General features: G+C 46.1%; 10 protein-coding genes across 16 annotated transcripts; 6 read left to right on the forward strand and 4 right to left on the reverse strand.

Moving 5' to 3' along the window:
- Positions 1-10: 10 nt before the first annotated feature.
- On the reverse strand, positions 11-2,480 carry LOC122611409 (glycoprotein endo-alpha-1,2-mannosidase-like protein). The gene is made up of 4 exons (XM_043784467.1): positions 1,924-2,480; positions 1,201-1,796; positions 911-1,139; positions 11-848 (listed from the first exon to the last, which is right to left on the reverse strand). Exons 1-4 carry the CDS (start codon positions 2,275-2,277, stop codon positions 576-578), a joined length of 1,452 nt encoding a protein of 483 aa, XP_043640402.1. The 5' UTR covers positions 2,278-2,480; the 3' UTR covers positions 11-575.
- Positions 2,481-2,724: 244 nt separating this feature from the next.
- LOC122611413 (ATP-dependent RNA helicase WM6) lies at positions 2,725-5,596 on the reverse strand. The gene is made up of 8 exons (XM_043784470.1): positions 5,453-5,596; positions 4,990-5,242; positions 4,702-4,925; positions 4,392-4,575; positions 4,211-4,329; positions 3,416-3,547; positions 2,945-3,347; positions 2,725-2,881 (listed from the first exon to the last, which is right to left on the reverse strand). The coding sequence occupies exons 2-8, from the start codon at positions 5,186-5,188 to the stop codon at positions 2,868-2,870; spliced, it is 1,275 nt and encodes a 424-aa protein (XP_043640405.1). The 5' UTR covers positions 5,189-5,242; positions 5,453-5,596; the 3' UTR covers positions 2,725-2,867.
- A 205-nt stretch (positions 5,597-5,801) lies between these two features.
- LOC122613379 (lamin Dm0) lies at positions 5,802-9,937 on the forward strand. Of its 3 annotated transcripts, XR_006325686.1 has the most exons (5): positions 5,802-5,926; positions 6,599-7,074; positions 7,392-8,095; positions 8,156-8,942; positions 9,555-9,937. XR_006325686.1 is itself a non-coding variant. In XM_043787533.1 (4 exons), exons 2-4 carry the CDS (start codon positions 6,606-6,608, stop codon positions 8,855-8,857), a joined length of 1,875 nt encoding a protein of 624 aa, XP_043643468.1. In that variant the 5' UTR covers positions 5,802-5,926; positions 6,599-6,605; the 3' UTR covers positions 8,858-9,498. The 3 variants fall into 3 exon arrangements, 2 of the variants coding, with proteins under 2 accessions (XP_043643468.1, XP_043643479.1); XM_043787533.1 differs by lacking the exon at positions 9,555-9,937 and having other exon boundaries at positions 8,156-9,498; XM_043787544.1 differs by lacking the exons at positions 5,802-5,926; positions 9,555-9,937 and adding an exon at positions 6,423-6,504 and having other exon boundaries at positions 8,156-9,498.
- Positions 9,938-10,447: 510 nt separating this feature from the next.
- Positions 10,448-13,055, forward strand: LOC122611849 (glucosamine-6-phosphate isomerase). 3 transcript variants are annotated; one of them, XM_043785204.1, is made up of 5 exons: positions 10,448-10,744; positions 11,145-11,249; positions 11,306-11,433; positions 11,502-12,043; positions 12,359-12,654. In XM_043785204.1, exons 2-5 carry the CDS (start codon positions 11,152-11,154, stop codon positions 12,410-12,412), a joined length of 822 nt encoding a protein of 273 aa, XP_043641139.1. In that variant the 5' UTR covers positions 10,448-10,744; positions 11,145-11,151; the 3' UTR covers positions 12,413-12,654. The 3 variants fall into 3 exon arrangements, with proteins under 3 accessions (XP_043641139.1, XP_043641157.1, XP_043641147.1); XM_043785222.1 differs by lacking the exon at positions 12,359-12,654 and adding an exon at positions 12,862-13,055 and having other exon boundaries at positions 10,460-10,744; XM_043785212.1 differs by lacking the exon at positions 10,448-10,744 and adding an exon at positions 11,039-11,069 and having other exon boundaries at positions 12,359-12,655.
- A 199-nt stretch (positions 13,056-13,254) lies between these two features.
- Positions 13,255-15,454, reverse strand: LOC122626562. Its single transcript, XM_043806871.1, has 2 exons — positions 15,389-15,454; positions 13,255-14,415 (listed from the first exon to the last, which is right to left on the reverse strand). Exon 2 carries the CDS (start codon positions 14,247-14,249, stop codon positions 13,263-13,265), a length of 987 nt encoding a protein of 328 aa, XP_043662806.1. The 5' UTR covers positions 14,250-14,415; positions 15,389-15,454; the 3' UTR covers positions 13,255-13,262.
- Positions 15,455-15,691: 237 nt separating this feature from the next.
- Positions 15,692-16,833, forward strand: LOC122626417. Of its 3 annotated transcripts, XM_043806673.1 has the most exons (3): positions 15,692-15,895; positions 15,993-16,088; positions 16,157-16,833. In XM_043806673.1, the coding sequence occupies exon 3, from the start codon at positions 16,194-16,196 to the stop codon at positions 16,800-16,802; it is 609 nt and encodes a 202-aa protein (XP_043662608.1). In that variant the 5' UTR covers positions 15,692-15,895; positions 15,993-16,088; positions 16,157-16,193; the 3' UTR covers positions 16,803-16,833. The 3 variants fall into 3 exon arrangements, with proteins under 3 accessions (XP_043662608.1, XP_043662606.1, XP_043662607.1); XM_043806671.1 differs by having other exon boundaries at positions 15,993-16,833; XM_043806672.1 differs by having other exon boundaries at positions 15,998-16,833.
- A 159-nt stretch (positions 16,834-16,992) lies between these two features.
- On the reverse strand, positions 16,993-18,039 carry LOC122612175 (cilia- and flagella-associated protein 299). The gene is made up of 2 exons (XM_043785619.1): positions 17,566-18,039; positions 16,993-17,504 (listed from the first exon to the last, which is right to left on the reverse strand). Exons 1-2 carry the CDS (start codon positions 17,893-17,895, stop codon positions 17,109-17,111), a joined length of 726 nt encoding a protein of 241 aa, XP_043641554.1. The 5' UTR covers positions 17,896-18,039; the 3' UTR covers positions 16,993-17,108.
- LOC122612170 (cilia- and flagella-associated protein 299) lies at positions 18,036-19,346 on the forward strand. The gene is made up of 2 exons (XM_043785607.1): positions 18,036-18,461; positions 18,529-19,346. Exons 1-2 carry the CDS (start codon positions 18,114-18,116, stop codon positions 18,916-18,918), a joined length of 738 nt encoding a protein of 245 aa, XP_043641542.1. The 5' UTR covers positions 18,036-18,113; the 3' UTR covers positions 18,919-19,346.
- LOC122612160 (glutamate receptor ionotropic, kainate 2) lies at positions 19,211-23,113 on the forward strand. The gene is made up of 13 exons (XM_043785595.1): positions 19,211-19,315; positions 19,373-19,628; positions 19,687-19,836; positions 19,907-19,969; positions 20,049-20,255; positions 20,310-20,527; positions 20,582-20,731; positions 20,790-21,226; positions 21,288-21,465; positions 21,524-21,747; positions 21,801-21,938; positions 22,001-22,431; positions 22,490-23,113. The coding sequence occupies exons 2-13, from the start codon at positions 19,526-19,528 to the stop codon at positions 22,912-22,914; spliced, it is 2,724 nt and encodes a 907-aa protein (XP_043641530.1). The 5' UTR covers positions 19,211-19,315; positions 19,373-19,525; the 3' UTR covers positions 22,915-23,113.
- A 629-nt stretch (positions 23,114-23,742) lies between these two features.
- Positions 23,743-28,000, forward strand: LOC122626468 (glutamate receptor ionotropic, kainate 2). Its single transcript, XM_043806742.1, has 13 exons — positions 23,743-23,824; positions 23,887-24,033; positions 24,094-24,156; positions 24,649-24,858; positions 25,121-25,332; positions 25,396-25,554; positions 25,614-25,772; positions 25,915-26,195; positions 26,272-26,461; positions 26,569-26,930; positions 27,000-27,430; positions 27,489-27,748; positions 27,815-28,000. Exons 1-13 carry the CDS (start codon positions 23,743-23,745, stop codon positions 27,998-28,000), a joined length of 2,742 nt encoding a protein of 913 aa, XP_043662677.1.

Genomic DNA, 28,000 nt, shown 5'->3' on the forward strand with positions numbered 1-28,000 from the left:
ATTTGGGCACTAAACTATTAAAGCTTAGATAAAGTATTTATATGTCGTACTGGTAATAAAGTTAAAATTTGTTAAGTACCAATCGTTTAACAAGTGTTTAGTTTATATCGTTATAACATAGATAATTTCCTTTGGTGTCTACATAATATGGCATGGCATTAAGTTATGATATTGTTCTCCTCTATAGTCTACGATAATTGAAAGCTATTATAGATGTAATAAAAAAGTACGTCTGGCTCTAGAGTTACATTTTAATTGATATCAATGGTAATTGCTTTCCTTTCATATTTCGTCGAGTGATTTGGCCGCAGAGCCACTCCTCTTTCAAAATTCTCTGTTTGATTGGCATTTAGTACATATATTATTTAATTGGAATAAAGAGAAGTCGACTTGCCGCCAAAAAACTCGACATTAGGCGCGTTATTCAAAATATCACTATCAAAACGATATAAGTAGTGTATAAATGTGTAGCAGAAGACTTCTTAACAGTTGGAAAGTAATTGTGTGGCCTGCAATCGTTGCTATTGCTTCTAAAGTAACTAGGATTATCTCCGCTGCGGAAGTGACCGGTGCTCCTAGCAGATGGTTCCGTTCAGGAGCTCGTAGCAGTTTGGAGGCGATGCCGGCGAGGCAGCAGCCGCCGCCTCCTGCCGCGTCTTCAGAAAGTTGCCCACCCAGTGGGCCGTGAGATCCAGATATTTCGTTCTCGAGCCGGGGTTGTAGTCCAGGAAGCCGGCACGGGGCACCACCTCCTCGATCTGGCTGCCATCCGGCCAGTTGTTGTAGCTGGCTATGTTGATGAAGCCCACGTGGTTGAGAATGGCCGTTCTCCAGGCCACGCCATAGTACTACAATATGAAATGTCCATTAATCTATATTAGATTGCATTTCTTATTGATGGTTTCTTTACCCTTCCATTGCTGCGGTGCCGCTGGATGTCTCCATGGCGCGGGAACTTGTTCCTCTCCGCGAATCCCGGCCCCACCGTGGGCACGAAGAGCATCTTGTAGGACAAGGCAAATGACTTCAGATACGACCAGTTCTTCCAAGTGCTGGCGAAGACAGCTCCATTGCTGGGCAGTTTGCTGTAGAAGCCATCGAAGCACAACCGGCGCAGGACATCGGCATGGCTTTTAAGCCTGATAAAAAACGGAAGTTAGGAATGGGAAGTACTTGAAATTCTACCTCATGGCTGTTTACCTTACGTGTCCAATAAATAAGGCATCCAGAACCCTTCGCAGGCCATCCGGTTCCACCAGCGAAGGCGATCGACACAACAGCCTTCCCAGGCTATCACTCAACTTGTAGGCATTGCTCACGTAGAGAACCGGCAGGGAGACGCCTCTCGACTGACTCCATACCTTGTAGAATCCAGCTCGGCTGGTGTACGTGGCAATCTCCTGCAGCTGCTGCCGCACAAACTCCACGCTCTGATTCCCAGCCACACTGAGCTCGAAGGTCACGCTGAGATTGTGCTGCGGAGCCAGTTCCAGGATCTGATGCAGTAGAGCCGCCTCCGCCGGCTTGCCACCGGCGAAGTTCAGGATGAGCACTCCAATGCCACAGCTACGAATGTTCTGGAAGTGCTGGGCGAGCAACGAGGCACTGGGCTTGTACAGACCCAGTGCCGGATAGAAGGCGGTGTTGAGGATTCTCACCGGACGCGGCGTAGTCAGTGGCACGTCGTTTGGATGCTCCGCTGGGGGAGGCGGCGGCTTCTTGGACTTGTACCAGGGCACGGGAGCAGTGTAGAATATGTGCACTGCGCTGATCACCACATCCAAAGTGGTCCTCGACTGAACGAAGTGTAAAAAGATTTGATATGTAAGGACACTTTATGATTTACGGATCGAGTTTCGGTTACATGTATCCCTTTCTTGGGCTCAACTACTTTGGTATGGAAACTAGGTGCTGGAAACTTACAGACTGCTCCGCCTCGTGGTCCCGCTGCTGCTGCTGCTTCATCAGATCAATTTTACTCTGAATGATGCGCTCCTTGATCTTCTGCTCATCGTACTTCTCGGGCACAATCACTCCGTTCTCCCGCTGCGGTTGGAGCAGGGCGACGGCCACCGGCGGTGGCTTCTCCGGCGATTGAGGCTGGTCCCCGGGCCTGTAGGCTCGGGCGATGAACCGCTCGTCCAGTAGCAGTTCGATGGCCGCATTACGTCCGCTGGAGCCCAGCACAATGATGGTGATGACCAGCAGGGCGACGATGGCCAGCAGAAGGAGGATCTTCAGCTTACGCCGCGTTTTCACATACTTTTTCAGCAGCATTTTCGCACGCGTGCATTTTCTCACATTGTTTGGACGTCCTCGTTGTTTTTCGTCCCCTGTTTTTCCGTCCTCCTTGGGCAACCCCTACGACCCCTTCCCTTCCTGTCGCAATGCAGCTGCCGGAAGCTCCTGGCCATTGCGCATGTCCTGAAACGGACACACTAAACTATCCACGGTGAGTTCCCGTTTTCTATTTCACCATCAAGTTTCTCCATCTGTTAGATTAAAAACTCCTTGGTTTCGTTGTGGGTTTTTGGGCATTTTATTGTGATTTGAATAATAAAATTGTACATATTAATATTGCTAGGATTGTAATTGGTTATATTTAAGGGAAGATGCCCCAAAACTATGAAGAACTATTTCATATAAAGTCTAAATTAATCGGAAATGTAAAACAAAAATGTGTTAGATCCATTCCCAAAATAAATACATTACTTATACATCCGCTTCTGTTTGTCAACACATTGTCTGAATAGTTTTTATTTAGTTATAAAGTAGAGTTTAAAAAAGATTTTAGTTTGTATCTATTCGAAGTGCATTTTAGTCTTACGCAGTACTGTTCTGTTCCGATTATCATGCACCTTCGAGCTCTAGCGTCCCTCAACTGGAAAATAAATCAAATTAGCAATGCGTTGGATAGGATGAGTAAGAGTATGTTGTAACTCACTATATGTGGAGAGATCGATTTCCTCCGGCAGCTCGCTGATGTTCACATCGAAACGATCCTGTACTTCGTTAAGTATCTTGGCGTCGTTCTCGTCCGAAACGAAGGTAATCGCCAATCCCTTGGTACCAAAACGACCGGCACGAGCCACGCGATGCAAGTAGGTGTCGGAATCCTCGGGCATATCGTAGTTGAACACAATGTTCACACGCTCAATGTCCATGCCGCGGCCAAAGAGATTGGTGGCCACTAAAATGCGCTTCTGGAAGTCCTTGAACTGCTGGTAGCGGTTCAGACGCTCCTCCTGGGTCATGCCGCGATGGATGCCGATGGCGGGGAAGTTCTGCTCCGTCAGCAGTTGGGACAGAGCCACACAACGTTGCACAGACTTCACAAAGATAACCACCTATGACATGGATAATAAACATTTAGCATCAGTAAGTGGTAAACAGTTGGGACCCCAGAATGGCTTACCTGATTGAACTCGAGCACGTCGAGCAGTTCGAACAGCTTCTTGTTCTTCTCGTTCTCCTTCAGATTGACGTAGTGCTGCTGCAGACCGTGCAGCGTCAGCTTGGCCTCATCGTCGACGTAGACCTCCATGGGCTAGATTTGGGAAATAGAATGTGGCGCATTTTAAAGGATACAATTAAGAGGGGTACACAGAAATCGAACTAAGACTAGGCTCGCCTCGGAACATACAACAATATGCTTAGAATTTTCTACATACGGCCACGCTACCACCACATCTCATCAACAAGACTCTGAACTGCTCCCGAGGATCGACAATCGCTCTGAGAAGTGTGCGGATTACAGATGAGCGGCATATCGCATCGCATTCGCTCTGGATTCACCTTGTCTCATCGGCCAGTCGGCGGGATGTTTGCTGTTTCTTGTAGTTTTATTCGGGTTTTGCTTTTTGCTATCGTTGGTATTGTTAAATCATTGTGATTTTAATTGATGCTTTCAGCGGTTACTGGTTATTTATGCTTGGTTGCTACGGTTGCTGTTTTCACGATTAACCATTTAGAAAATGGTGTCTGGTAGTCATTAACTAATTTTTTCGATACGAGTTATGCTCACAGAGCGCTGGACGATTGGGTGTACGCGTTTAACCATTTGCAAGATGGTGGTTGGCTTATACGGGGGATCAAGATCGAGAGTTCGATATCGCGTGACATTAACAAAATAATAACTAATTGTCGTGATAGCGGTGGATGCGAGGTGGAGAAGTACGAGCATTTTGGTTATGAACACGTTGATATTTACATCTTGCATGAACTTTTTGCAAACGGGACGAATGTCCTTGCTCAATGTGGCAGAGAACATCATCACTTGTTTGCCGTGCGGCGTGCTACGGAAAATCTCTTGAACGTCACGACGCATATCTAAAAGAATGGATTTATGGTTAGTAAGCTGTGAGGTGTTTGGTGATCATTAGGAAACTTACCCAGCTGCTCCAGCATCTTGTCGCACTCGTCCAGAACAAAGTGCTTCAAATGCTTCAGATTGAGTTTCTTGTTGCGAATCAAGGCGAGAATTCGGCCAGGGGTGCCCACCACAATGTGCGGGGTTCCGCTCTTGAGGGTCTCCTCGTCTTTTTGAATAGCCATTCCTCCAAAGAAGACAGCAACCTGAAAATAAATTCCAAATTAACATTAAACGGCTGCTAACCTATAAAACTTTCCATTCAAATGGTTTATATTAAATCCCAAAACTTCTGTATAACAGATGAAATAAAGTATACATTATAGACGCACCTTGACTGTGGGCATGTACTTGGAGAATCGCTCATACTCCTTGCTGATCTGGAAGGCCAGCTCGCGAGTGTGGCACATGACCAGGACGTGGCAGGTGTTGTTGTCCGATGGTTCCAGCTGCTGCAGCGTGGCCAGCACGAAGACGGCGGTCTTGCCCATACCGGACTTGGCCTGGCAGAGGATGTCCATGCCCAGAACGGCTTGCGGAATGCACTCGTGCTGAACTGCAAGCAGAGCATCGTTAGCGACTGTACCTTTAGCAACTCTAGGTGGAGTGCAAGTACTCACCCTCCGAGGGATGCTCGAAACCGCAGTCCACGATGGCGCGCAGGATCTCCGGTTTCAGGAGGAAATCGCGGAAGCCGGAACTGTGAATGGACACGTAGGTACCCTTGACATCCTTCTTGGGCGCCTCCTGGTTCTCGACCGCAGTGGTCTCGGTCTGCTCCTCATCCTCGTAGTCCAAAAGATCATCATTATCGGCCATTTCTGCTGACTGCTTTCTTTTCTGTAGTTACCGGCTAAATTTGGCAGCTAGATACTAGGGAATAAAGTGCGTGTGACTTGGTGTAAATTACATGTGTTTGTAAAAGAAAATGCCGCTTTTTTTTTTGCGGAACCGGTGCCGGCGTACCCTCCGCCATTTTGTTTTTTCACCGCACCGCATTGCATGTATTTCGAAATAAAACGAAATACCCATTGCAAGCGGTTTATTTCTTAAGTGTAGTATGATATTCCGGACTAAACTCACCTTTTGGGCACGTTTATCACTTTAAAATACAAATTTTAAAGTGAAATTGACTTTGAAAAACCTTTAACGTGAGCTGAGGAAAAAAACAGAGCAGAGCAGTGTGACCACAGTTTCTTACAGACCTCAAGCGAGCTGACATGGATGATATCGTTCATATATCGATAGTTATCATTACATCTCCATTTATAACATAAAATAAAAAAGATTTCATAAAATTCCTTAGTTCTAGCGCGTTAGATTAATATGTAAGGCTTACGTTTGAAGTTCTTGTACAACAATTTTGAGATCGATCACTATTTAGGACATTTTTCTTGTGACGCATTTGGTCACACCAGCCCTGCCGGAAAGTTATCGATTAGTCTCTGAAACCATCGCAACAAATTCGATTACACGTTCCAGCGTCGGCCGCGTTTTCTTGCTGCAAAATACTTCATTTTCCAATTTGTGCATTTTACGTTCGTTATAAAAAGTCAGGTGAGTTTCGCTACCGACCCCAAACAATAGGAAAACTAAAAAACAAGTTAAAATAACCAAGTAAATGCCGGCCGAAACCGAAAGTGGCGGTGCAGTTTCACTCGAAATCGAAATAACCCCCCTGCCAGCAGCTGCGTGAAAATGCCGCAAATATTGAATTAAAACCGCCATATTGTGAATGTTTCGGCAGCTTATCAAATCGTTTAAAGTGCGGCGCTTGGATTAGTTAAGCGCTGCGTTTGATTAAAGTAGTATTAGCCCCGCCTTTTGGCTCCACGCCCATAAACAAACGCCGACAAACTCACTTTTTTTTTTCTCCTCCGCTTTAGTACAGTCGCTTGAGTGGAAAGTGGCGTGCGTGTGTATGTGTGTGTAAGAGAAATGGAAAGAGAGCCTGCAAGACAAAACTCGTTTAGCTTCTGTTTTTGAGCGTTTTGTGCGTTTCCCCTTTTCGTGTTCGGTTCTGTTTGGAATTTTATCAGAGCGCAAAAATAACATACCCTACACCGTGCGATAAAGATCATTTATTAGAGCTTATGCTTTAATTCTTATTAAAAAGGCAGGCGATTTATTAAGAAGTAATACTACAGCTGCTATAATAAATGTGCTATTTAAGTCCTAAAGGGGTCAGCCACAAAAATCTCACGTGTCATTTTGTTCATTCTTTTGCAGCGTGAACATGTCGAGCAAATCCCGACGTGCTGGCACCGCCACGCCGCAGCCCGGCAGCACCTCCACCCCACGGGCGCCATCGGCGGGTCCGCAGCAGCACCACCAGCAGCCGCCCACCCACTCGCAGACGGCCTCCAGCCCACTGAGCCCCACGCGCCACTCCCGCGTGGCCGAGAAGGTAGAGCTGCAGAACCTGAACGATCGTCTGGCCACCTACATCGACCGGGTGCGCAATCTGGAGACGGAGAACTCCCGCCTCACCATCGAGGTGCAGACCACCAGGGACACGGTCACCCGCGAGACCACCAACATCAAGAACATCTTCGAGGCCGAGCTGCTGGAGACGCGTCGTCTTCTGGATGACACAGCTCGGGATCGCGCTCGTGCCGAGATCGACATCAAGCGTCTCTGGGAGGAGAACGAGGAGCTGAAGGGACGGCTGGACAAGAAGACCAAGGAGTGCACCACGGCTGAGGGTAAGTGTTTGGGAACTAAATCGTTAGAAAACCAGATGGTTGTAGGGCGATGAAAGTGGTATAACGAATTTGAAAAGCTCGATTCACAAATGCTTTATAGATATACGCATTTACGGTTGACACTTGACATTTATCCTCTAAAATAAAAAGCAAGAAGTAGCAAATTATGAGGCGTGGTTTCAGGCGAGAAGAAAACAATAATTAAGTAGTTCAACTGAATATAATGTGTATCCCAAGATCTTACTCCCTTTAAGTGACCAAATCCACCCCATTCTGCATTCAACCTATATTAATTGATTGGTTATCCCAACCCGCAGGCAATGTCCGCATGTACGAGTCGCGCGCCAACGAGCTGAACAACAAATACAACCAGGCCAACGCCGATCGGAAGAAGATTAACGACGACCTGAATGAGGCGCTTAAGGAGTTGGACAGGCTGCGCAAGCAGTTCGATGACACGCGCAAGAACCTGGAACAGGAGACACTGTCGCGCGTTGACCTGGAGAACACCATTCAGAGTCTGCGCGAGGAGCTCTCCTTCAAGGACCAGATCCACTCGCAGGAGATCAACGAGTCGCGCCGCATCAAACAGACGGAGTACAGCGAGATCGACGGTCGCCTCAGCTCCGAGTATGATGCCAAGTTGAAGCAATCGCTGCAGGAGCTGCGCGCACAGTACGAGGAGCAGATGCGCATTAATCGCGATGACATCGAGTCCCTCTACGAGGACAAGATCCGCCGTCTGCAAGAGGCCGCTGCACGCACATCGAATTCCACGCACAAGTCCATTGAGGAGCTGCGCTCCACTCGTGTGCGTATCGATGGGCTCAACGCCAAGATCAACGATCTGGAGCAAATCAATGCCGACCTTAATGCGCGCATCCGTGAGCTGGAGCGTCAGCTGGACAATGATCGCGAACGCCACGGTCAAGAGATTGCCATTCTCGAGAAAGAGCTTATCCGACTGCGCGAGGAGATGACGCAGCAGCTCCAGGAGTACCAGGACCTTATGGACATCAAGGTTAGTTAAATCCTTGCCTTAAATCTGTTCCCTATTAATACTTAAATCTATCCTGCTTAGGTCTCTCTGGATTTGGAAATCGCCGCATACGACAAGCTACTGGTGGGCGAGGAGGCTCGTTTGAACATCACACCAGCCGCCAACGCGGCCACAGTGCAGTCCTTCAGCCAGTCGCTGCGCAGCTCCACGCGTGCCACGCCATCGCGTCGCACTCCCTCTGGAGCCGTGAAGCGCAAGCGCGCCGTGGTCGACGAGTCTGAGGATCACAGCGTCTCCGATTACTATGTGTCCGCCAGTGCCAAGGGCAACGTGGAGATCAAGGAGATCGACCCCGAGGGCAAGTTCGTAAGGCTGTTCAACAAGGGCAGCGATGAGGTGGCTATCGGTGGCTGGCAGCTGCAGCGTCTGATCAACGAGGGCGGTCCTTCGACCACCTACAAGTTCCATCGCTCGGTGAAGATCGAGCCAAATGGCGTGGTCACCGTTTGGTCGGCGGACACCAAGGCCTCGCACGAGCCTCCATCGAGTCTTGTGATGAAGTCACAGAAGTGGGTCGCCGCCGACAACACCCGGACGATTCTGCTGAACTCCGAGGGCGAGGCTGTGGCCAATCTGGATCGCGTCAAGCGCGTGGTGTCCCATCACACATCCTCCACCCGGCTGAGTCGTCGCCGCAGCGTGAGCGCCGTGGATGGCAATGAGCAGCTCTACCATCAGCAGGGCGATCCTCAGCAGTCAAACGAGAAGTGCGCCATTATGTAAAATCAAACACAAAACAAATCTTTTCTGAACCAGACAAACAAATAGCACACGGAGAGCATAAACAAGAACCCAAACAAACGCTGAGGTACAGAGATTTAATATTCAGCTAAGTTATTTTTTGTGGCCACAATGCCAGTAATTTAATCAAAAACCATTTGTGTAGATCTGCTCAAGCAGCTAAGAGAGAATCTTCGTTTCGTCTGTACGCCCATTCACTTTCTTAACCAATTCAATAGTTTATTGTTTCGATGACAACGTACTGTCCACGTTTTGTGTTTCCGCGTAAACTGATCCACTGTAAACTTTATTTGGTATAAACTGGAGGCCTGTGCTATTCTTATGCCACATAGAATTTACGTAACACTCACTTCACTTTTGTATTTGCGGCGAGAAGAACTTTGAAAATATTGCAAGAAAACAATATTTTCGATGTACTTGCGCTCCCCCTATTTAAGAAAATAGTTTTTAAGCAATATCCCAGATAAACCAACCAGCAGCCAACAAAAACAACGAGCACATAGTGAGGGATTTATAAGATACAGGTCAAGAGGATTAACTAAAAGATGCTCCTGACAACAGACATATTTATTTAAGTATTTTTTGTACAATCAGCATAAAATACATTATACTTTATACATATATATATATAGAAACATGCCTACGGAAGTGACAACTAGCCAGCAATATATATTTTTAGCCATGGCCATAGGGTTTACGATCCCCACACCCCAACGCCCCCAAAAACGGCTTTCTCCCGGTAAAGACCGGTTCTTGAGCTTCCTGCAGACATTTTACCGGACAAGTAACAATAACAAAAACAACAACAGCAACAACACGAGTGTACAACAATTACAGAAGAAAAACGAAGGAAAATGGAGGTACATGTAGCGGCTCAGCGATCCGTCGCATTTTTTATGGGTGGGCGTGGCCGCGTTTTACGTCGGCCTAACAAATTCAACGCCCACACCGACTATTATACACAAACTGATGAATACAACTACATTTTAAGTACATCTACGTTTATGTATGTAATTGCTAATAATTTGATAATTAAAATAAAGAAAACATGTTTAATAAAAATTAATATCAAGCTTTTACTCACCAAGAGCATACCACTTTTGCAAAATAATTATAATTAAAAACGTAGTAAGCAGTATGCAGAAACCAATATGCCCTTTTGAATTGGGTCTGCAGGGTATGCATTTCACTTTCGGCGCCTGGTGGCCCTTTTTTCGTCGCTTGCTTTGCGTTTCTATTCGTCGCCATGAGTTATTTTTGGAATTTTAATTTTTCTACGTTTGTGTGTGTTTGCATACATATGCAATGCGGGCGTTGTAATCGCTCAAAAATTTTATTTTTGAGTCAATTTCCGATTTTATATCGATATTTTGGAGAGCAGAAAGTTCAGAACCAACGTGCTTTCACATTTATAAATATCATTTTTCTTCTTTTTCCGCCCCAGACTGTTTCATTCCATAATGTGAGGTGTCAACCCTGTGCGGTAATAAAGAGAGCAAAAGACACTCAAATGAAACGCACTCAAAGCTAAACAACTCAAAGGCAAAAGATGCGGTTTAAAGTTCGTTCAACTGGAAAATGCAGTGACCGTTCAACTCGCGATAACGATAACAAAAGTATCTCAAGGTTGCTCGCAGTTGCATTTCTGATTATACGCTCTTTTTCTCAGCCGCAGAGCGTATTTCAACCGCAGCCGCAAAAACAAACTCAAACTCGCTGCTAATCGCTGCATAAATTGCTGTTCGAATTGAACAATTGAACAGTCTCAGTTCGCAGCTCAGATCGGAAATAAGCTACAAAAGCCAGTCAAAGCAAAAATCAAATAATAAAAATAATAACAGCAGCTGTTTGCATTCGTGTGATTTGAAGGTGAGTAGCCAAGTTTATAAATTGAATAAACTCAAGTACGATTCGCGTTGCCAAGTGAGAACGAAAGTGTTTTCCGTGGGGGCAACGCCATAAATGGGTTAATTGTCAATAATGGCCAAGTATTTGCGGCTTATCAGCTGAGCTGGACAATAAACAAGCGAGTACACACGAAAAACACAACTGAATGGGCCGCACTACTCTTGTATCTAATCTTACAATATCAACATCTAATCTAAATCCTGGGTTGGGATTGTCAACGCCCTGAAGTGATAAGGCCTTTGTTTTCCACATCTGAACTGCCATTCCTTTTCGGCATTCACAGCTGGTAATGTGTTATAGTTCAATGAAAAGTAAGGATACCAAGTTCTGCACTTATTATATCCTTTAATAATTCTTTCAGCTTAAAAATGAGATTGGTCATCTTGGAAACCAGCGACTCGGTGGGCAAGTGGGCAGCCAAATATGTGATGAAACGTATCAATGACTTCCAGCCGACCGCCGACAGGTATGCATACTTAAACTACATACATTTGGCACTCAGTAACAGGCACTATTTTGCAGATACTTTGTGCTGGGCCTGCCCACGGGATCCACTCCATTGGGGATGTACAAAGAACTGATCGAGTTTCACAAGCAGGGCAAGGTGTCCTTTCAGTATGTGAAAACCTTCAATATGGATGAGTATGTGGGTGAGTTATGGTTACATTAGGAAGATTACCATATCTGTTTCATGTCAATTTTGAACTATCGTGCTTAGGACTGGCCAGAGATCACCATGAAAGCTATCACTACTTCATGTGGAACAACTTCTTTAAGCACATCGACATTGAACCCAAGAATGTGCACATTTTGGATGGCAATGCAGCTGATCTGGTGGCCGAGTGCAATAAGTTTGAGGATCAGATCCGCGAGGCTGGAGGAGTGGAGCTGTTTATCGGTGGCATTGGACCCGATGGCCATATTGCCTTCAATGAGCCCGGATCCTCATTGGTGTCCAGGACTCGTGTGAAAACTCTGGCGCAGGATACACTAGAAGCGAATGCCCGGTTCTTCGAAAACGATATGAGCAAGGTGCCCAAACAGGCTTTAACCGTGGGCGTTGGTACTGTGATGGACTCTAACGAGGTGATGATCCTGATCACCGGAGCTCACAAGGCATTCGCCCTGTACAAGGCCATCGAGGAGGGTGTGAATCACATGTGGACTGTTAGTGCCTTCCAGCAGCATGCAAATACACTGATGATCTGCGATGAGGACGCCACCTTGGAGCTGAGAGTTAAGACCGTGAAATACTTCAAGGTATGCCCGCCCTCGATTTCGTCGATTTTGTAGAGAACTGGGCATAGACGAACTGGTAACCTGGTGCTTAGGTGGCTTCCGAAGGTGTTGGTCTAATAACCCCCTAATAACACATGTATTTTTGCAAAATCTTTAGATCCTACAGTGCATACATGGGCACACTTATATGGTTGTTGGTTAGGTCTAAGAATTTGCATGCTTATATGCTTGTAATATAAATGCTTCCACGGTTGTAGGTATATCGTTAAGTAGAACGTTAAGAGAATCAGAACATTGTTAACGACTGGCTGACTGGCCATTCCCACAATTTCACAGGGCATTCTCAGAGATCTAGACGAAGGCTCCCAACTGGAGGGCTACAAAAACTAATTTTGCGTAAAGTATGCCGCTTTATTCTCCCTTTTCTACGCCAAACTGAACATTTAGAGACCAAAGCTAGTTTTAAGTAAATTATATTGACGCCTAGGAATATCTCTGCGATCAAAAGAACCAAAAACTCTGCCAAGTAATCGTGTTTGGATGGAAGACTGCCTGCGGCTATATACTAGTTCTTATATGCTAGACTTTAAGTTAGCATCAACCAGCTCAAAATGAGAACAAAATGTAATATTTTTTATCCATGTTATGTTTTATCCATTCTAAGAAAAATAAAGCAATTTTTCTGGTATTCGACTTCATGTAATTAATGAACATGATTTGAAATAGATATAAAGTTTTTGTTATAGTTTATTTATGCATTTAGGAAACTTTTAAGATTAGGTCTTAATATAAGCTGTCATTACGATTAATATTAATTATGAAATGTAACATATTTGCAGAGCCTCATGGACGTACATTCCAAGCTGATAGAGCAGCAAAAGACGACGTAACCCCAGATAACAAAGCGAATGTGGAGATCTGGATTCCATCGAACTACTAAACTCGTTACCATCAGAAACAGCATTATAGTTTTCAAATCAAATCAAACGAATTTTTATATAATAAATGTATTTTTATATGTTATCGCTTTCAATTTTATAAACTTTTTCTGAAAGATGTTAATAGCCTTTTATTTCCAAAGTGTAAATGCTAAATTTTGAGTTCCCGATCCCCAAAAATATTCAAATTTAAAGTTCATTGGTTAATGTTGTGGATTTCATTTTATTCTCTAAATTTTCTCTAATTACAAATATAATTACAAATAATACATTAAAGGGTATAAAAGTATTGGCTATGCCCATCAGCTTCTGGCCAGAATCTTGTTGTCCGTGTAGACGAACTCCTCGTGATCCTCAATGAGGCGGAAGAGCTCCTTGGCATAGTAAATGGATCGCACCGATTCCTCCAGGATGAGCTGATGGTTCTGGACGGCCCGTCGCACCTGTTCGTGTATGAACATGGCCTCCAGTCGCTTGGCCCTCTGAGTCAGAAGACAGGCCTCGTCGTTCCGGAGACGGGCTTCTCCGGCCGTAAGGCGACGTTCCACGACGGGCTGATGACGCGCCACGTGGCTGTGGTAGCTGCAGATGTCACCGATGACGCCGGCATTCACATTGAAGATGCCGTCGGAGGCACTGATCACCGTTCTGCAGGCGGCCGGAGTGCAGACCATTTCACGGGCCAAGTGCTCCCGGATCATCTCTTGTAGGGCTTCTCGGCGAGCAATGGTCAGATAGCCCCTGCGGATGTACTTCCTGCCAATCTTCTCTCGCATCGATTTGAAGCAGAAGACTTGTGTGCCCCAGCATTTGCCCTTGAGTGGCTTCGGGTTCTTGCGATCTGCTCGGGGATCCCGGAAAAGTTGCCTCTTCACCCGCTTCAGGCTCTCCTTCTGGGGCGTCAGTCGCTCTGGGAGCAGGCAACTGTTCACCTGGTGCCACACCTCGCCGGGTGTGCTCAGTGCCATCGCACTGGTGGTCCTCCAGTACATCTTGTGGCCCATGCCGTTCATCAGATACAACTGGCGGATGCACTCGTTGAGGAAGCTCCTCTTCGTGGGACTCTTGAAGTTGGGCGGGTTATTGAACACGTAGTGATCCCGCTTGTACACCACACAGTAGCCGTAGTCTTGGTCTCCGGTGAGGATGCCGGGTTTTTGGTACACAATCAGCTGCTGGTCCTTGTAGTCGATGGGCGAGTTGAAGATGAAGATCTGGTTCTTGAGAGCCTCCTCCTCGTTGGGAGTGCGGAACATCATCAGCTTCTTGGAGTTCGTGGACTGGTCCATGTTTATCGGCGGTTGGAGTGTGAGTGATAATGATGTGGTTGATTTGGTTGGCTTATATAGTGCGACAGGTAGTCAATGTGGGTGGTGTTCTGAGCTGATTGTGATTTTCGGCAGGCCAAAGGATGGGTTTTTTTGAAGCTTTAAATTCGAATGTCCGATTTTGTACCTGGAATGCGACAGATGGTCTTTTAGATCTCAGAATTGCCTGCCAATTTGCAGTTTCCCTAAGAAAAGCCAGGTAACAATAGGAATTGTAGCTGTTAGGATTTATTTCGCTAATGTGCAGGCATAACTCGTACTTCTATGTGGTAACTATGCAGTATTTTACTTTTGGCAAAAAAATTAGGAAAACATTATTGGTAGTTTGTATTGTAAACATAATTTGTATGTAGTTTACTTAAACCTTTAACGATTCTGAAATAAAATGAGTCAAAAAAACAAGAGAGAACACTATAGTCGAGTTCCTCGACTATCTCATACTTGTTACTCAGCTATTTGAAGTGCGAAGGAGAGTTTTTAGCACTGAATGTTTTTGGCGGTTTGTGGGCGTTAGAGTCGACGTGGTTTTCGGCAAATCGATAGAAATTTACAAGACTAATACAAAAATGAAAAAATATCAAAACATTTTTCAAAAGTGTGGGCGTGGAAGTTTTGGGCGGTTTGTGGGCGTTAGAGTGGGCGTGGCAACATGAATCGACAAACTTGCGCTGCTTCTATGTCTCTGGAGTGTGCATGCTGAATCTCAACTTTCTAGCTTTTATAGTTCCTGAGATCTCGACGTTCATACGGACGGACAGACGGACACGGCCAGATTGACTTGGCTATTGATCCTGATCAAGAATATATATACTTTATATGGTCGGAAACGCTTCATTCTCCCTTTTACATACTTTTCAACGAATCTAGTATACCCTTTTAATAAATCGATGAAGAGAAAGAAAATTCTTAGGGCTATGATATGTAAATCGTATATAGACTGTAAGTCCTATTACTCTAGAAGTTATTCAATTCATAAGTTATATTAAGAGTGAGGTTAAGATCTATTAGTTATATGTTACGTAATATTAAATCGGACTTATATTCATATTGTTAAGAAGACTTTAATTTAAATTATGGGAAAAGAAAAAGTTTTTAATTACCGGTCCTTCAAGCTTGTAATATCCCCTTACCCTACTAATTATATTATATTATAATTTAAATATAGTTATATTATATTATTATCAGGATATTACTTATATATTTTGTTTATGTTTATTACTAAATATATTTTCCTACTTGACTGGCCAAATAGGCCAAACAAAAGTGTTGGCTAATAGAATGTGCAAAAAGTGTTGGCCAAATTGGACGTTAGTTTACATGAGTTTCGTGTGTTGTCATCTGGCTAGCAGATATTTCTTGAACAAATTGACTAATTTTACAAAATAATTTGATTCATCAGAATTTCGGGTTCAGTCAAATATTTCGTTCTGCTAAATCTAACCTTTCACTTTTTAACTGAGGTTAGGTAAGAAAACTCAGTCAATCGGGCAATCAAATATCATCAGTCACGGACAGAAAGCTAAGAGGACTATAAGAATATAAAGTAACGCGAAGGACTTGAAGGATATTGCAAACAGCTAATACCTGAAACAGGGAAATTATCGAAGGTAAGCAGGTAATTAGCCAACGTGTCTCTTTTGGGAAGTCTATAAGAAGAAATCCCGAAACGGGAATTATAACTTTGTCAACTTTGTGCTAATCCAGTCCAGGTGTTTGGGCCATAAACAGCGAAGCATTTGGACCGAGCCAATCGGACAAGAAAGTGGCCCAAATTTGAGGACAGGTAAAGCTCCTCTCCAGGTAAAAGCCCTTGTTACAAAAACCCCTGTTCGGTGTTGCATATAAGACAGAGAGTTGGGAGATTGCAGCTGTCAGAGAGAATCCAGCCTTCAGATCGGCAACAACATGGGCAACGTAATGGATCGCAAGGTGTCCTGCTCAGAGGCACGTGCCACAAACACCACGCCCACTCCGATCGTCACTGAAAAGGAGCAGGAGACGCTGAAGCCAGTGGGAGTGGTGGAGCCGCAGGAGATTGTGCCAAATTTGTCCTTTCATTTGTTCAGCTATCGGCAGCAAATGGGCTGCAAGAAGCACCAGTTGATGAAGTGGGCCACATCCAAGCTCGTGCTCACCGAGGAGCTGCTCAAGTTGCAAAGGCAACCCGTGGGCGAAACCAACGAGTCCTGGACCGACTTTGCATCCTTGTACTCGGATGAGGATGATGAGGAGAACCGAGCTCCCACTGCTGACGATCCATTGGCCCAGGAACTGAGCCACCTGAAGAACTACCGAATGGAACTGAGGGGCACCATTCTGGAGTTCGCCCAGGAGAAGATGAAGAAGCGGGAGAAAAAGAAGCTAAAGCGCCTGAAACGACGCACCCTGATCTCCTCCAAGAAGCCCAGCAACAAGAACAAGCTCAAGTACTGGCATCCGCATCCGGAGGTCGAGGAGCAGGAGCAGGTTGATTTGGATGCCCAGGATCACACGGACATCATTGTCATCGATTAATTCAGTATTATAATTTACTAAGTCTTAGTTAATTTAGTCGTTATTCTTGTTGTAATTGTACATATACTCTGATAAGATTAAGAAATATTAAAAATAAGTATCTTCACACAATACACAGTTTCTTATTTCATCTCTAAACAACTTTTCAAGGGCCTCGACTATCTGATATCCATTACAAATAATGCAGTTATTGTATTTCAAACTTTTTATATGTGTTGGTTTTTGGGAACTTTACATGTGCTATATTTTAAACATGCAACTTAGTTACAATTTTGATACGGACCTCTTTGGCCTCATCTCCACGCACTACACCTTCTTGCGCACGAAGTGATCGTAGAAGACAACATACCCGAACTTGGGTGAGTAGACCATGGATCGCTTGGCGTTTCTCACGTAGATATTGTGCTGGCCGCCGACCGAAATCATTTTGTGATCACCGCGATGCATGAACATCAGTCCAAAGCGGTGGTCGTGCATCACCTGGAAGTTGTCGCTGTCCGTGTACTTGACCATGTTATACCTGGGATTCGAGTAGCTCAGGTGGTGGGGCATGGGCTTCAGGCGCGAGCGACCTTGGAAGACTCCCCGCCAGTCCGTGTGCTTGATCGCCTCGCGGTAGCAGTTGCGCCAGCTCATGTCCAGGTCTATGTAGCCGGAGATCTCCGAGCCGTCCACGTGCACGTACGAGGTAAACACGATTGTCTGAAATGCATTTATACACAAGTAGTGGGTATCAGCTAAGAACTAACCGACTCGAACTAACCGAAAGAATCTTGTTCAAGTTGAGCAGCTCGCGGGCCTTGAACTCCAGGAGCACTGGGTCCGTGTTAGTCGGCGACAGGAGATCGCTGAACAGGCCCACGTGCGCCATTTTCGGCCTAATGGCCTCCAGGGCTAAGTCAACCCTTTTCACATACTCCTCCGCGGTATAGGGTATCTTAGTGGTGCGGTAGCCCAGCTGGACGATGGTCTTGATCGTGCTCTCATTGCTCAAATACCTGTGGTCCGTGACGGTGGCGAACGAGGAGATGTAGTCAGTGTAGTTGTCAAACTCCAATACGCTGAAGTCCACGTTCTTTCCCTGTGCGCCCATCCTAATCCTGCTGCTGGTGTCGATGGACTTCAGCCAAGAGCATACACTTGCTCTTCGTGTGGTTCAGGAAAAAAGCCCCTTCGAGTGTGAGTGTTTTATTAAAAAGAGTGTATTTGTCGTGTGCTAGTGTCAGAGTTTGTTATTCTATTTATTTACATTTTGTTTGGCTGTCAAAACATACACAGGGATACAAGATTACTTTTATAATTAGTCACGAAATGGAGGACTCGCAAAGAAAGAACACAGCTTCTAAAGAACATCGAGCCGAAAAGCAGCATCATTTTGCGCTGGAAATTTTGCGAAAGCTGGACACCGCCTACGACCAATATTTGAATTCGTTTGTCAAGCTGGAGGACAAGCGGTATCTGCCCAACGATAATGTCATACACCAACTAGTCCCCTTGCGGGCAGCAGTGGGAGCAGTCGTGATGACGCCCAGCCAGTTCCACGAGGTGCACTTCTCTCCACTGGGCGCGTGCTTCAATTTCAGCGACAGTGTCACCAGCGATCCACTGTTAATGGCACTTGTCGAGCGCGAAAAGCTGAATGTAACCAAAACCATTTCGGTAGGGTATTCATTATTAAACTCGTAGTTACATAATTTTTTCTAATTTCCCATTATGGAATACCCAGACCATCGTATTCGTGAGCACCCGTGATTCCAAGGGCTTTAATGTGTCCGGCTACATCGATTTCGAGCAGAGTTTGCGCAGGTTCAAGGCCGCAGGCTCCAAGTCCCACCCGTGGGCAGATATCTTCGCCGGGCGCCGCCGGCTGGAGCCCAATCATCAGGACCTGAGCTTCATCACCTGGAGCAATGGCCGGGTGTTCTCCAACGACTCGGACAACTACAAGGTGATCCCGGATGCCGTCAAGGGCTTGTGTTTCTCGCACAAGGGCGACGGCTCGATGCTGAGCATAGAGAAATACATAACCGAGGAGCATCCGCTGTGCAAATTTATAGAATCGCCGAAACACGGCTCGACTGTCGTATACGACCATCATATACGGCGAATGATGTGACTGCTGCCAGATCGCATTATAATCGAAACACAAATTCTGATTGCCACAAATAGTGCATCAGTTCAACCGTGCATCAAAGAGATTCTCCCGGCTACGAGCAGCAAAACACTCCACAAAGCGCAATCAAAGCATTATAGAAATCAAAACAAGATCGCGATCATGAGGGGATAAACAATCGCCAGACTGACTGATGCCGCCGACGTCATGGACAAGCGTCGCAAGGAAATGCGCGAGAGCATTGCTGCGACGTTGCGTATACGACGTGTGGGACGGACTCTCGCGGCGGACGGACTGGAGAGCGATTCCCCCGGCTGAGATCCCATTCTTGGCCGTGCCACTGAGTTCCGGCAGTCAGTAGCCGTGCGAAGCGCTCCAAGACTGGCTGCTTCCGTTGCGTGTAAATAAATTGTGAAGAGGACGGCACTTTGTATCTGCTCGTTTCGTTTCATTTCAGTTTTTTGTGGCAGTCTGTGTGTGGATATCTGCGGCTGTAGATATAGATTTGTACATATGCAGTTGGGAAGTGAACACGAAATGGCTGCTGCATTTAGAATATTCAATTAGTTTCGAGTGTGTTGAGGTAAACGGAAATTTGGAGCCAGCAAAAATGCGCCTTTGTCCAGTCGCCATCTATGCATTTATAATCACCATCGGATTTCTGGAGTTCAGTTTCGCCCTCGGCGGCGACGGGCGCAATGAAATCACAGTGGGTAGGTTCCTCAATTGATCAGTTAGTGATGGCGATCGCTCAACGTTTCGCCCTCGAAGGTGCCATTTTCTACGAGAATGAGAAGGACATCGAGCTCAGCTTCGATCAGGCATTCCGTGAGGTGAACAACATGAAGTTCTCGGAGCTGCGATTCGTGACCATCAAGCGCTTTATGCCCACCAACGACAGCTTTCTTCTGCAGCAGATTAGTAAGTAAATACGCTTGGTTGTGGGAGAGGAAAAGTTACGAGTTACGAGAAATTCATCTTCCGTGTGTAGCATGTGAACTCATTTCCAATGGCGTTGCGGCTATTTTCGGACCAAGTTCAAAGGCAGCTAGTGGTAAGCAACGCACACAGAGTGCGGGCATGGCCCGAAACATATGTTCGATGCGATGTGACGGTTCCCCCTTCCGTGGCAGATATTGTTGCGCAAATCGCGAACGCGACCGGCATTCCACACATTGAGTATGATCTGAAGCTGGAGGCCACGCGCCAGGAGCAACTCAACCACCAGATGTCCGTCAATGTGGCACCCTCCCTCGCCGTATTGTCGCGTGCCTACTTCGAGATCGTCAAAACCAACTACGAGTGGCGCACCTTCACCCTGGTCTATGACACTCCGGAGGGTAAGTAGTGCCTTTCACTTTCCTTTACAAATATGAATCGAATATATATCGTAGGTCTGGCGCGCCTGCAGGATCTGATGAACATCCAGGCTGTGAACAGTGACTACATCAAGCTGCGCAACTTGGCGGACTACGCGGATGACTACAGGATATTGTGGAAGGAAACCGACGAGACCTTCCACGAACAGCGCATCATTTTGGACTGCGAGCCGAAGACCCTGAATAAGCTGCTTCAAGTATCCATAGACTTTAAGCTGCAGGGACCATTTAGGGTATAACCTCATTTACGAAAGCGAGCCAACGGATAATGAGTCACTTATCTTTAGAACTGGTTTCTCACCCATCTGGACACGCACAGCTCGGGTCTGAGGCATATTTACAATGAGGACTTCAAGGCCAACATAACCTCGGTGCGCATGAAAGTGGTCGACGCCAATCCATTCGAGCGAAAGAAGACGCGGCTTACCAAAGTGGATGTAAGTGGAGTCAAGCCAAGTGACTGCCGGCTTGGATCTAATCTAGCGTACTCCACAGCACATATTGGGCGACCAAACCATGTTGCCCATTCTCATCTACGACGCTGTGGTCCTGTTCGCCAGTTCTGCCCGAAATGTACTGGCTGCCATGCAGCCCTTCAATCCGCCCAATCGCCACTGCGGCAGTCCGTCTCCATGGATGCTGGGAGCATTTATCGTCAACGAGATGAAGACCATTTCCGAGGACGATGTGGAGCCGCACTTCAAGACCGAGAACATGAAGCTGGACGAGAACGGACAGCGGACCGAGTTCAACCTGGAGATCTACAAGCCAACCGTGAACGAACCATTGATGGTCTGGTCACCGGACAACGGAATAAAGAAGCGTCGTTTCACGCTGGAAATGGAAAGTGGCGGCAGCACTCAGGATTTCTCGGTGCAGCGCAAGTTGTACAACGTGGTAACGCACTTCGAGGAGCCCTACTTCATGATGAAGTTGGTATTTAAAGCGGTCATTCTGTTTTCCGCAGTCTACAGCCTTTCTCAATTCCTTTAGGGAGGACCACGAGAACTTTAGAGGCAAGGAAAAGTACGAGGGCTATGCCGTGGATCTCATTATCAAGCTTTCCGAGCTGCTGGAGTTCGATTACGAGTTCATGCTCGTTGACGGCAATGGCAAGTACAACCCGGAGACGAAGCAGTGGGATGGGATCATCCGGAAACTGATAGACCACGTAGGTTCCACCAGAAGTAATTGTAACTCCACTTGATATTTGCATCTTACATATGCAGCACGCCCAAATTGGCATTTGCGATTTGACCATCACCCAAATGCGGCGTTCTGTGGTGGACTTCACGGTGCCCTTCATGCAGTTGGGCATTAGCATTCTGCACTACAAGAGTCCTCCGGCACCGAAGAACCAGTTTGCCTTCCTAAAACCCTTCGCCGTCGAGGTCTGGATCTACATGATCTTTGCCCAGTTGATAATGACTTTGGCTTTCGTTTTCATCGCCAGGTGGGATTAGATTAGATTGGATCTGTCTCGAAGCTTAATTGACTTATTTACAGGCTTTCGTATCGCGAATGGTTGCCTCCTAATCCCGCCATTCAGGATCCAGATGAGCTGGAGAATATCTGGAATGTGAACAACTCGACCTGGCTGATGGTGGGCTCCATCATGCAACAGGGCTGCGACATTCTCCCAAGGTCTCACACTATAAATATAATATTTTAATAGGTATCAAAATGTAAACTATTCACACTCACAGAGGCCCACACATGCGTATACTCACTGGCATGTGGTGGTTCTTTGCCCTGATGATGCTCAGTACCTACACGGCCAACTTGGCCGCCTTCTTGACCAGCGACAAGTGGCAGAGCAGCATAAACAGCCTGCAGGACCTCATCGAACAGGACAAGGTGCACTTCGGCAGCATGCGGGGCGGCAGCACCTCGTTGTTCTTCTCGGAGTCGAATGACACGGACTACCAGCGTGCCTGGAACCAGATGAAGGACTTCAACCCGTCGGCCTTCACCAGCACCAACAAAGAGGGAGTGGCACGTGTGCGCAAGGAGAAGGGCGAGTACGCCTTCCTCATGGAGACCACCAGCATGACCTACAACATCGAACGGAACTGCGACCTCACCCAGATTGGCGAGCAGATCGGGGAGAAGCACTACGGCCTGGCCGTGCCCCTGGGTGAGTAGCTATGCCGGGAGTACAGTGAATACGGATATCGATCTTCCATCTCAATCAGGCTCGGATTACCGGACCAACCTCAGCGTGTCCATTCTCCAGCTGAGCGAAAGGGGCGACCTGCAGAAGATGAAGAACAAGTGGTGGAAGAACCACAATGTCACTTGTGACACCTACCACGAGGTGGACGGCGACGAGTTGTCCATCGTTGAGTTGGGCGGCGTGTTCCTTGTTCTGGCCGGTGGCGTCCTCACCGGCGTGATCCTGGGCATCTTTGAGTTTCTGTGGAACGTGCAGAATGTGGCGGTGGAGGAGCGAGTGACGCCGTGGCAGGCCTTCAAGGCGGAGCTCACCTTTGCCCTGAAGTTCTGGGTCCGCCGGAAGCCAATGAGGATCTCCAGCAGCAGAGACAAGTCTTCGTCCAGGAGGTCGTCCGGTTCCAGGCGCAGCTCCAAGGAAAAGTCACGCAGCAGGACGGTCAGCTAGGCGGTCGGAAAATTGGACGATTGACGTCTTCTACTTTGGCATTTCATTAAAGAGTCTTGTACGAAATGAGGCACTCCATGGTGTCCACATATATTTTGTGTGCTATATTTGTAGAACTATTTTAGGACACAGAAAGCGCATTTGGGTATATTGAATGTTGAATGTTCTGGAGATTTACGGGGTGGAAACCTTCAATGAAATGATTAATTACCCCATCATTTTGAAAAAGTACGCAATGTCAAAATTAAAATTAGTTTAGTACAATTTTCAGTTGGCTCTAATGTTTTAATAGCGGACAATAAATGATTTTCCTTACAAATATCATAAAAAATAAGTTTTGTGTTTGCATATTCAGTTAATTGTGAAATTATATTCTATACATACTCTTGAAAGTGGCGTGGGATTGCCTAATTTTAGGGCACATTTAGTTTTCATTTACTGGTCCATTTCCAGCTAATACTCGTGTCTGCATGGTCTTAATTTAAGATTAAAGAGTATAGACTCTAGAGTGTAGACTCTACAGTCTAGAGTCTAGACATGTGGTGGCTGCTCTTCTGGGCGTGCGTGGAATCCGGAGAACAAATCGGACTCCGGTGCGCTCCTTCCACCCACAGTGGCTGCTGTTCTCCATGACGTAGTAAGTCTCGAAGAGATCGCTCGTGGCGGAGCTCTAAAAAATATACATTTTTTGTGATTGTCAGTGCTCGTGGAGCGGTGCCCGGAACTGGCCGAATTCTGGGTCGGAATTATTTCGCTGCGCGCTAGAAAAATATATCTGCTTTAGTGCGTTCTGAGTTGCCGTATTGTGATTCGATTAAAGTTGGAACAATGCACGGTCTACAGTTCCTGGTTCTTCTGGCACTAGCATTATCCAGTGGCGCCAATGAAGATGTCTTAGTGGTCAAAATCGGTTGGTTGATAACTCAAGAGTACGGTGGGCATATCCAAAATGTACGGACTGATTTCGTTTAGGAGCCATTTTCTTTGACACGGAAATAAAGTTGGCCGACGCATTTAGTGCGGCACTTGAGGAAGTGAATGCAGTAAATGGCGCTCTGAAACTGGAGGCAATCAAGCGCTATGTGACCGTTGACGACAGCATTGTCCTGCAGGATATTTGTGAGTCCTGTCCGGTGCGGAAGTAGTGCACAATTAACCCTATAAATCTTACTGCCTTAGCTTGCGAGTTGATTGGAAGTGGTGTGGCTGCTATTTTCGGACCAAGTTCAAAGACAAACAGCGGTAGGTCTCATTTTCCTTCGTATACCCTATGGGATATACTCGTATTATTTTTAAATCGAATCATATGGTTCGGCGTCATAAAATATTGTCTAGCTGCATGTACGTATACGAATCCATTAATGAGAACACAAATGGAGAAAGAGCAGCGAGCGGAGATCTGAGGAGATCAGAGGAGATCTTCTAAAGGCTCGTCAACCTCGTTAATGATTCTTCAAAATACCCAAAAACACACTCACACAATTCGGTCATAAAATTGGGCTAGCCAGTGTTGGATCCAAATATTTTTGCAGTAAATAAAGCGTCCGGTGGTTGGGGACCATTTGGAGCAGAGCCAACAGAAATCACCGCGTTTTTTGTTTGCCTAGTGCTCTTTGTGTTTTGATCGCCACTTTCGTTGTGCGTTCTGCTCGTTCCCCCGATCTTTCTAAACAAAAATAAACACCTCCACACTCTCTCTTTCTCCTTTTCTCTCTCTCTCTCTTTCACCCATAGACATTGTCGAGGTACTGTGCAATATGACGGGTATACCGCATCTGCAGTTCGATTGGCATCCGCAGCAGTCGAGCAGGGAGCGGATGAACCACCAGCTCACCGTCAATGTGGCTCCCATGGAGCTCTTCCTGTCCGCCGCCCTCTCAGATATCCTGGCTAGCAAGAGCTTCGACTGGAAGTCCTTTACCATAGCCTACGAGAGGAGTTCCCGTATGTATTGCTACCTATCATCATCGATATGTATTGTTAGAACTTAACTTCTTAATGTGCAAAGCTAAAAACTAATATAAATACTATCATTACAGAAGTTTTTATTACATTTAGATATATCTAAAAATAATTCTATCTAAACTAAGCTCTATAACATTTGTATTCCAGTCCAATGCTTTACTTCTAACCCTTGCCTCCGTAGTATAGTGGTATAAGCCCTTTTAACCATCCAGATTATGCTAACATATCCTTCCCCACGAAGACCTCATTCGCCTGCAGCACGTCCTAGCATGGAAGCAGCTCCACAAAGCAGGGATCAAGATGCAGGAATTCGAGCGAGGAGATGATTACAGGATTCTGTGGAAGCGCATCAACGACGCTCGTGAAAAGTTTGTCCTTCTGGACTGTCCGTCCGACATTTTGGTGGACGTAGTCAATGCCTCGATTGGATACAACATGACTGGTTCATTTAATGTGAGTACTGAAAGCATTGTCTAAACCCAAAGTACTAAGTTTGATCATTGTCCAAATCAACAGCATTTATTTTTAACGAACTTGGACACACACATGAGCGGCATTGATCAATTCTACTCCAGGGAATTCACCGTCTCGGTGGCGGCTGTCCGGATACGAACCTATGTGCCACCGCCGGTTCACGATGAAATAGATGTGTTTGACAACAGTGTGGATACCCGGGTAGAATCGCTGATTATAAGTGGCCAAATGCTGTGCTCATTTTCCCTTTGTTTTTATAGTTTTCTTCACTGGGAAGCCAGCTCGTGTATGATTCTGTCGTGCTGTTCTACAATGCTCTCTTGGAAATAAGTCAGCTTCCTGGGTTTTACATACCCAACTTTAGCTGCGGACGAGGCTTCTGGCAACCGGGACCGCGTCTGGTGGAGCAAATGAAACAGGCGAGTTCTTAAAAAAAAGGATTTTCATTTATACGGACAGTCGGACAAACGGACAAACGAACGGACATGTACAGTTTTAGCAATGCTCAGAAAGCTATTTGGCAATTTCAATATATATTAACTTTGTTGAGATGTTTTTCAGATTTCCCCAAAGTTGGCAAAACCACCGTTCAAAACGCAAAGACTACAGATAAATGCCGAAGGTCAGCGAGAGGATTTTAATCTAGAAGTTTACAACCCCATCATTGATCGCGTAACTCACGTATGGAACAAGGAGTTTCAGCTTGTGGACTTTGAAAAACTGAGGGAGAACTCAACGCAAGCTCTTAAACAGAAAAGACTCCAAACCAAAGAGGACTTCTCCCAAAAACCCATCAAATACACAGTGGCCACTCGGGTGGGCAAGCCCTACTTCAGCTGGCGGTTAGTTTAAAAGGAGACTCATTTAGTCTATCCTATTATTATTTAAATTGGTATACAAATCTTGACTTTCTTCTAGTGAGGAGCCCGAAGGAGTCCACTTCGAGGGAAACGAACGTTTTGAGGGCTATGCCGTGGACTTGATTTACTTGTTGGCCCAAGAGTGCAAGTTCGATTTCAACTTCGAGCCAGTTAGGGATAATAAGTATGGAAGCTACGATGCGAACACAGATGAGTGGGATGGTATAATCCGGCAACTGATTGATAATGTAAGAATTAAACTATATTTTAAAAATGTGATTCTATTTAAACATATCATATTGCACATTCTAATATTTTTAATAATTTTTTGTTGAATCCTTCTCTTTCTTAATAGAATGCTCAAATTGGAATCTGCGACTTGACCATAACTCAGGCGCGTCGGTCGGTGGTGGATTTCACTGTGCCCTTCATGCAGCTGGGCATAAGTATTCTCTCGTACAAGGAGCCCCCACCGAAGGCCGATATATACGCATTCCTCAATCCGTATAATGCCGAAGTTTGGCTATTCGTAATGATTGCGATGATGATCACGGCCTTTGCCTTGATTTTCACCGGTCGCATAGACCAATTCGAGTGGGAGCAGCCAGTGGAGAATGTGAATCGCGAACTGGAGCGGCTGAACATCTGGCATCTGAGTAACACCATGTGGCTAGTGTTGGGCTCCATACTCAATCAAGGCTGCGATCTTTTGCCCAGGCAAGTGAAAGATCCTAGATCTTAGCAAGAGTATGATGTGTAATAATCCAAACTTACCATTCCATTTAGGGGCCTTCCAATGCGTTTGCTGACAGCCTTTTGGTGGATCTTTGCCCTGCTAATCTCCCAGACTTACATAGCCAAGTTGGCCGCCTTTATAACCTCCTCGAAGATTGCTGGCGATATAGGCTCCCTGCACGATTTGGTCGACCAGAACAAGGTGCAGTTTGGCACCATTCGTGGCGGCGCTACGTCGGTGTACTTCTCCGAATCGAACGACACTGAAAACCGGATGGCGTGGAACAAGATGTTGTCCTTCAAGCCGGATGCCTTCACCAAGAACAACGAGGAGGGCGTGGATCGGGTGAAGCTGAGCAAGGGAACCTACGCCTTCCTGATGGAGACCACCAATCTGCAGTATTACGTGGAGCGCAACTGCGAGCTGACCCAGATCGGGGAAAGTTTCGGCGAGAAGCACTATGGCATTGCAGTGCCGCTGAGTACGTAACTCCGATTAATGATCGTTCTTAAGTATTTTACAATTAAATTTTCCAACAGACGCTGACTTTCGTTCCAATCTCAGCGTGGGAATCCTACGGCTCAGCGAGAGGGGTGAGCTCTTCAAGCTGCGAAACAAATGGTTCACCAGCAATGAGAGCATCTGCGACTCGAATCTCCCGACCATCGATGATGGCCAGTTCGATATGGATTCGCTGAGTGGACTCTTCGTGGTGCTGATCGTCGGCGTGATCGTTGCACTTGTGATCGGTGTCGCCGAGTTTTTGTGGCACGTGCAGCGCATTTCGGTGAAGGAGAAGGTACGAGTGTGCAGCTTCACTTCCTGCATGGCAACTTACTTATAGATAAATGCGAATCCATTTCAGATTCCACCTATGCTGGCACTGAAGGCAGAGTTTTACTTTGTGATTCGTTTCTGGCTGACCAGAAAGCCCCTGCACACCTATCGACAGAGTCGCGATTCAACCTCGACGGGTTACTCATCGCTGGAGCAAATTACAAGTGCTTCCAGTGCGAAAAAGAAAAAAAAGAGCAGGCGAACTGAGAAGTAG

Source organism: Drosophila teissieri, chromosome 2L, assembly GCF_016746235.2.
Source record: "Drosophila teissieri strain GT53w chromosome 2L, Prin_Dtei_1.1, whole genome shotgun sequence".
Taxonomy (NCBI): domain Eukaryota; kingdom Metazoa; phylum Arthropoda; class Insecta; order Diptera; family Drosophilidae; genus Drosophila; species Drosophila teissieri.

Excerpts from the sequence above, each read along its gene's own strand:
- LOC122612175 (XM_043785619.1), bottom strand. The coding sequence starts at position 17,895 with ATGGGCGCACAGGGAAAGAACGTGGACTTCAGCGTATTGGAGTTTGAC. Across the intron at positions 17,505-17,565 it reads ACTTGAACAAGATTCTTTCG|ACAATCGTGTTTACCTCGTA; the intron begins GTTAGTTCGAGT and ends AATGCATTTCAG.
- LOC122612160 (XM_043785595.1), top strand. The coding sequence starts at position 19,526 with ATGCGCCTTTGTCCAGTCGCCATCTATGCATTTATAATCACCATCGGA. Across the intron at positions 21,748-21,800 it reads GCTTTCGTTTTCATCGCCAG|GCTTTCGTATCGCGAATGGT; the intron begins GTGGGATTAGAT and ends ACTTATTTACAG. Across the intron at positions 22,432-22,489 it reads CGGCCTGGCCGTGCCCCTGG|GCTCGGATTACCGGACCAAC; the intron begins GTGAGTAGCTAT and ends CATCTCAATCAG.
- LOC122626468 (XM_043806742.1), top strand. The coding sequence starts at position 23,743 with ATGCACGGTCTACAGTTCCTGGTTCTTCTGGCACTAGCATTATCCAGT. Across the intron at positions 25,333-25,395 it reads ACATGACTGGTTCATTTAAT|CATTTATTTTTAACGAACTT; the intron begins GTGAGTACTGAA and ends CCAAATCAACAG. Across the intron at positions 26,196-26,271 it reads AAGCCCTACTTCAGCTGGCG|TGAGGAGCCCGAAGGAGTCC; the intron begins GTTAGTTTAAAA and ends ACTTTCTTCTAG.
- LOC122626562 (XM_043806871.1), bottom strand. The coding sequence starts at position 14,249 with ATGGACCAGTCCACGAACTCCAAGAAGCTGATGATGTTCCGCACTCCC.
- LOC122626417 (XM_043806671.1), top strand. The coding sequence starts at position 16,194 with ATGGGCAACGTAATGGATCGCAAGGTGTCCTGCTCAGAGGCACGTGCC.
- LOC122611413 (XM_043784470.1), bottom strand. The coding sequence starts at position 5,188 with ATGGCCGATAATGATGATCTTTTGGACTACGAGGATGAGGAGCAGACC. Across the intron at positions 3,548-4,210 it reads GCAAAAAGTTCATGCAAGAT|CCCATGGAGGTCTACGTCGA; the intron begins GTAAATATCAAC and ends TCCCAAATCTAG. Across the intron at positions 3,348-3,415 it reads ACGTGCTCGAGTTCAATCAG|GTGGTTATCTTTGTGAAGTC; the intron begins GTAAGCCATTCT and ends TCCATGTCATAG.
- LOC122611849 (XM_043785204.1), top strand. The coding sequence starts at position 11,152 with ATGAGATTGGTCATCTTGGAAACCAGCGACTCGGTGGGCAAGTGGGCA. Across the intron at positions 11,434-11,501 it reads CAATATGGATGAGTATGTGG|GACTGGCCAGAGATCACCAT; the intron begins GTGAGTTATGGT and ends TATCGTGCTTAG. Across the intron at positions 12,044-12,358 it reads AGACCGTGAAATACTTCAAG|GGCATTCTCAGAGATCTAGA; the intron begins GTATGCCCGCCC and ends ACAATTTCACAG.
- LOC122612170 (XM_043785607.1), top strand. The coding sequence starts at position 18,114 with ATGGAGGACTCGCAAAGAAAGAACACAGCTTCTAAAGAACATCGAGCC. Across the intron at positions 18,462-18,528 it reads ATGTAACCAAAACCATTTCG|ACCATCGTATTCGTGAGCAC; the intron begins GTAGGGTATTCA and ends TGGAATACCCAG.
- LOC122611409 (XM_043784467.1), bottom strand. The coding sequence starts at position 2,277 with ATGCTGCTGAAAAAGTATGTGAAAACGCGGCGTAAGCTGAAGATCCTC. Across the intron at positions 1,797-1,923 it reads ACCACGAGGCGGAGCAGTCT|TCGAGGACCACTTTGGATGT; the intron begins GTAAGTTTCCAG and ends CACTTCGTTCAG. Across the intron at positions 849-910 it reads GGCACCGCAGCAATGGAAGG|TACTATGGCGTGGCCTGGAG; the intron begins GTAAAGAAACCA and ends TTCATATTGTAG.
- LOC122613379 (XM_043787533.1), top strand. The coding sequence starts at position 6,606 with ATGTCGAGCAAATCCCGACGTGCTGGCACCGCCACGCCGCAGCCCGGC. Across the intron at positions 7,075-7,391 it reads GGAGTGCACCACGGCTGAGG|GCAATGTCCGCATGTACGAG; the intron begins GTAAGTGTTTGG and ends CCCAACCCGCAG. Across the intron at positions 8,096-8,155 it reads AGGACCTTATGGACATCAAG|GTCTCTCTGGATTTGGAAAT; the intron begins GTTAGTTAAATC and ends TATCCTGCTTAG.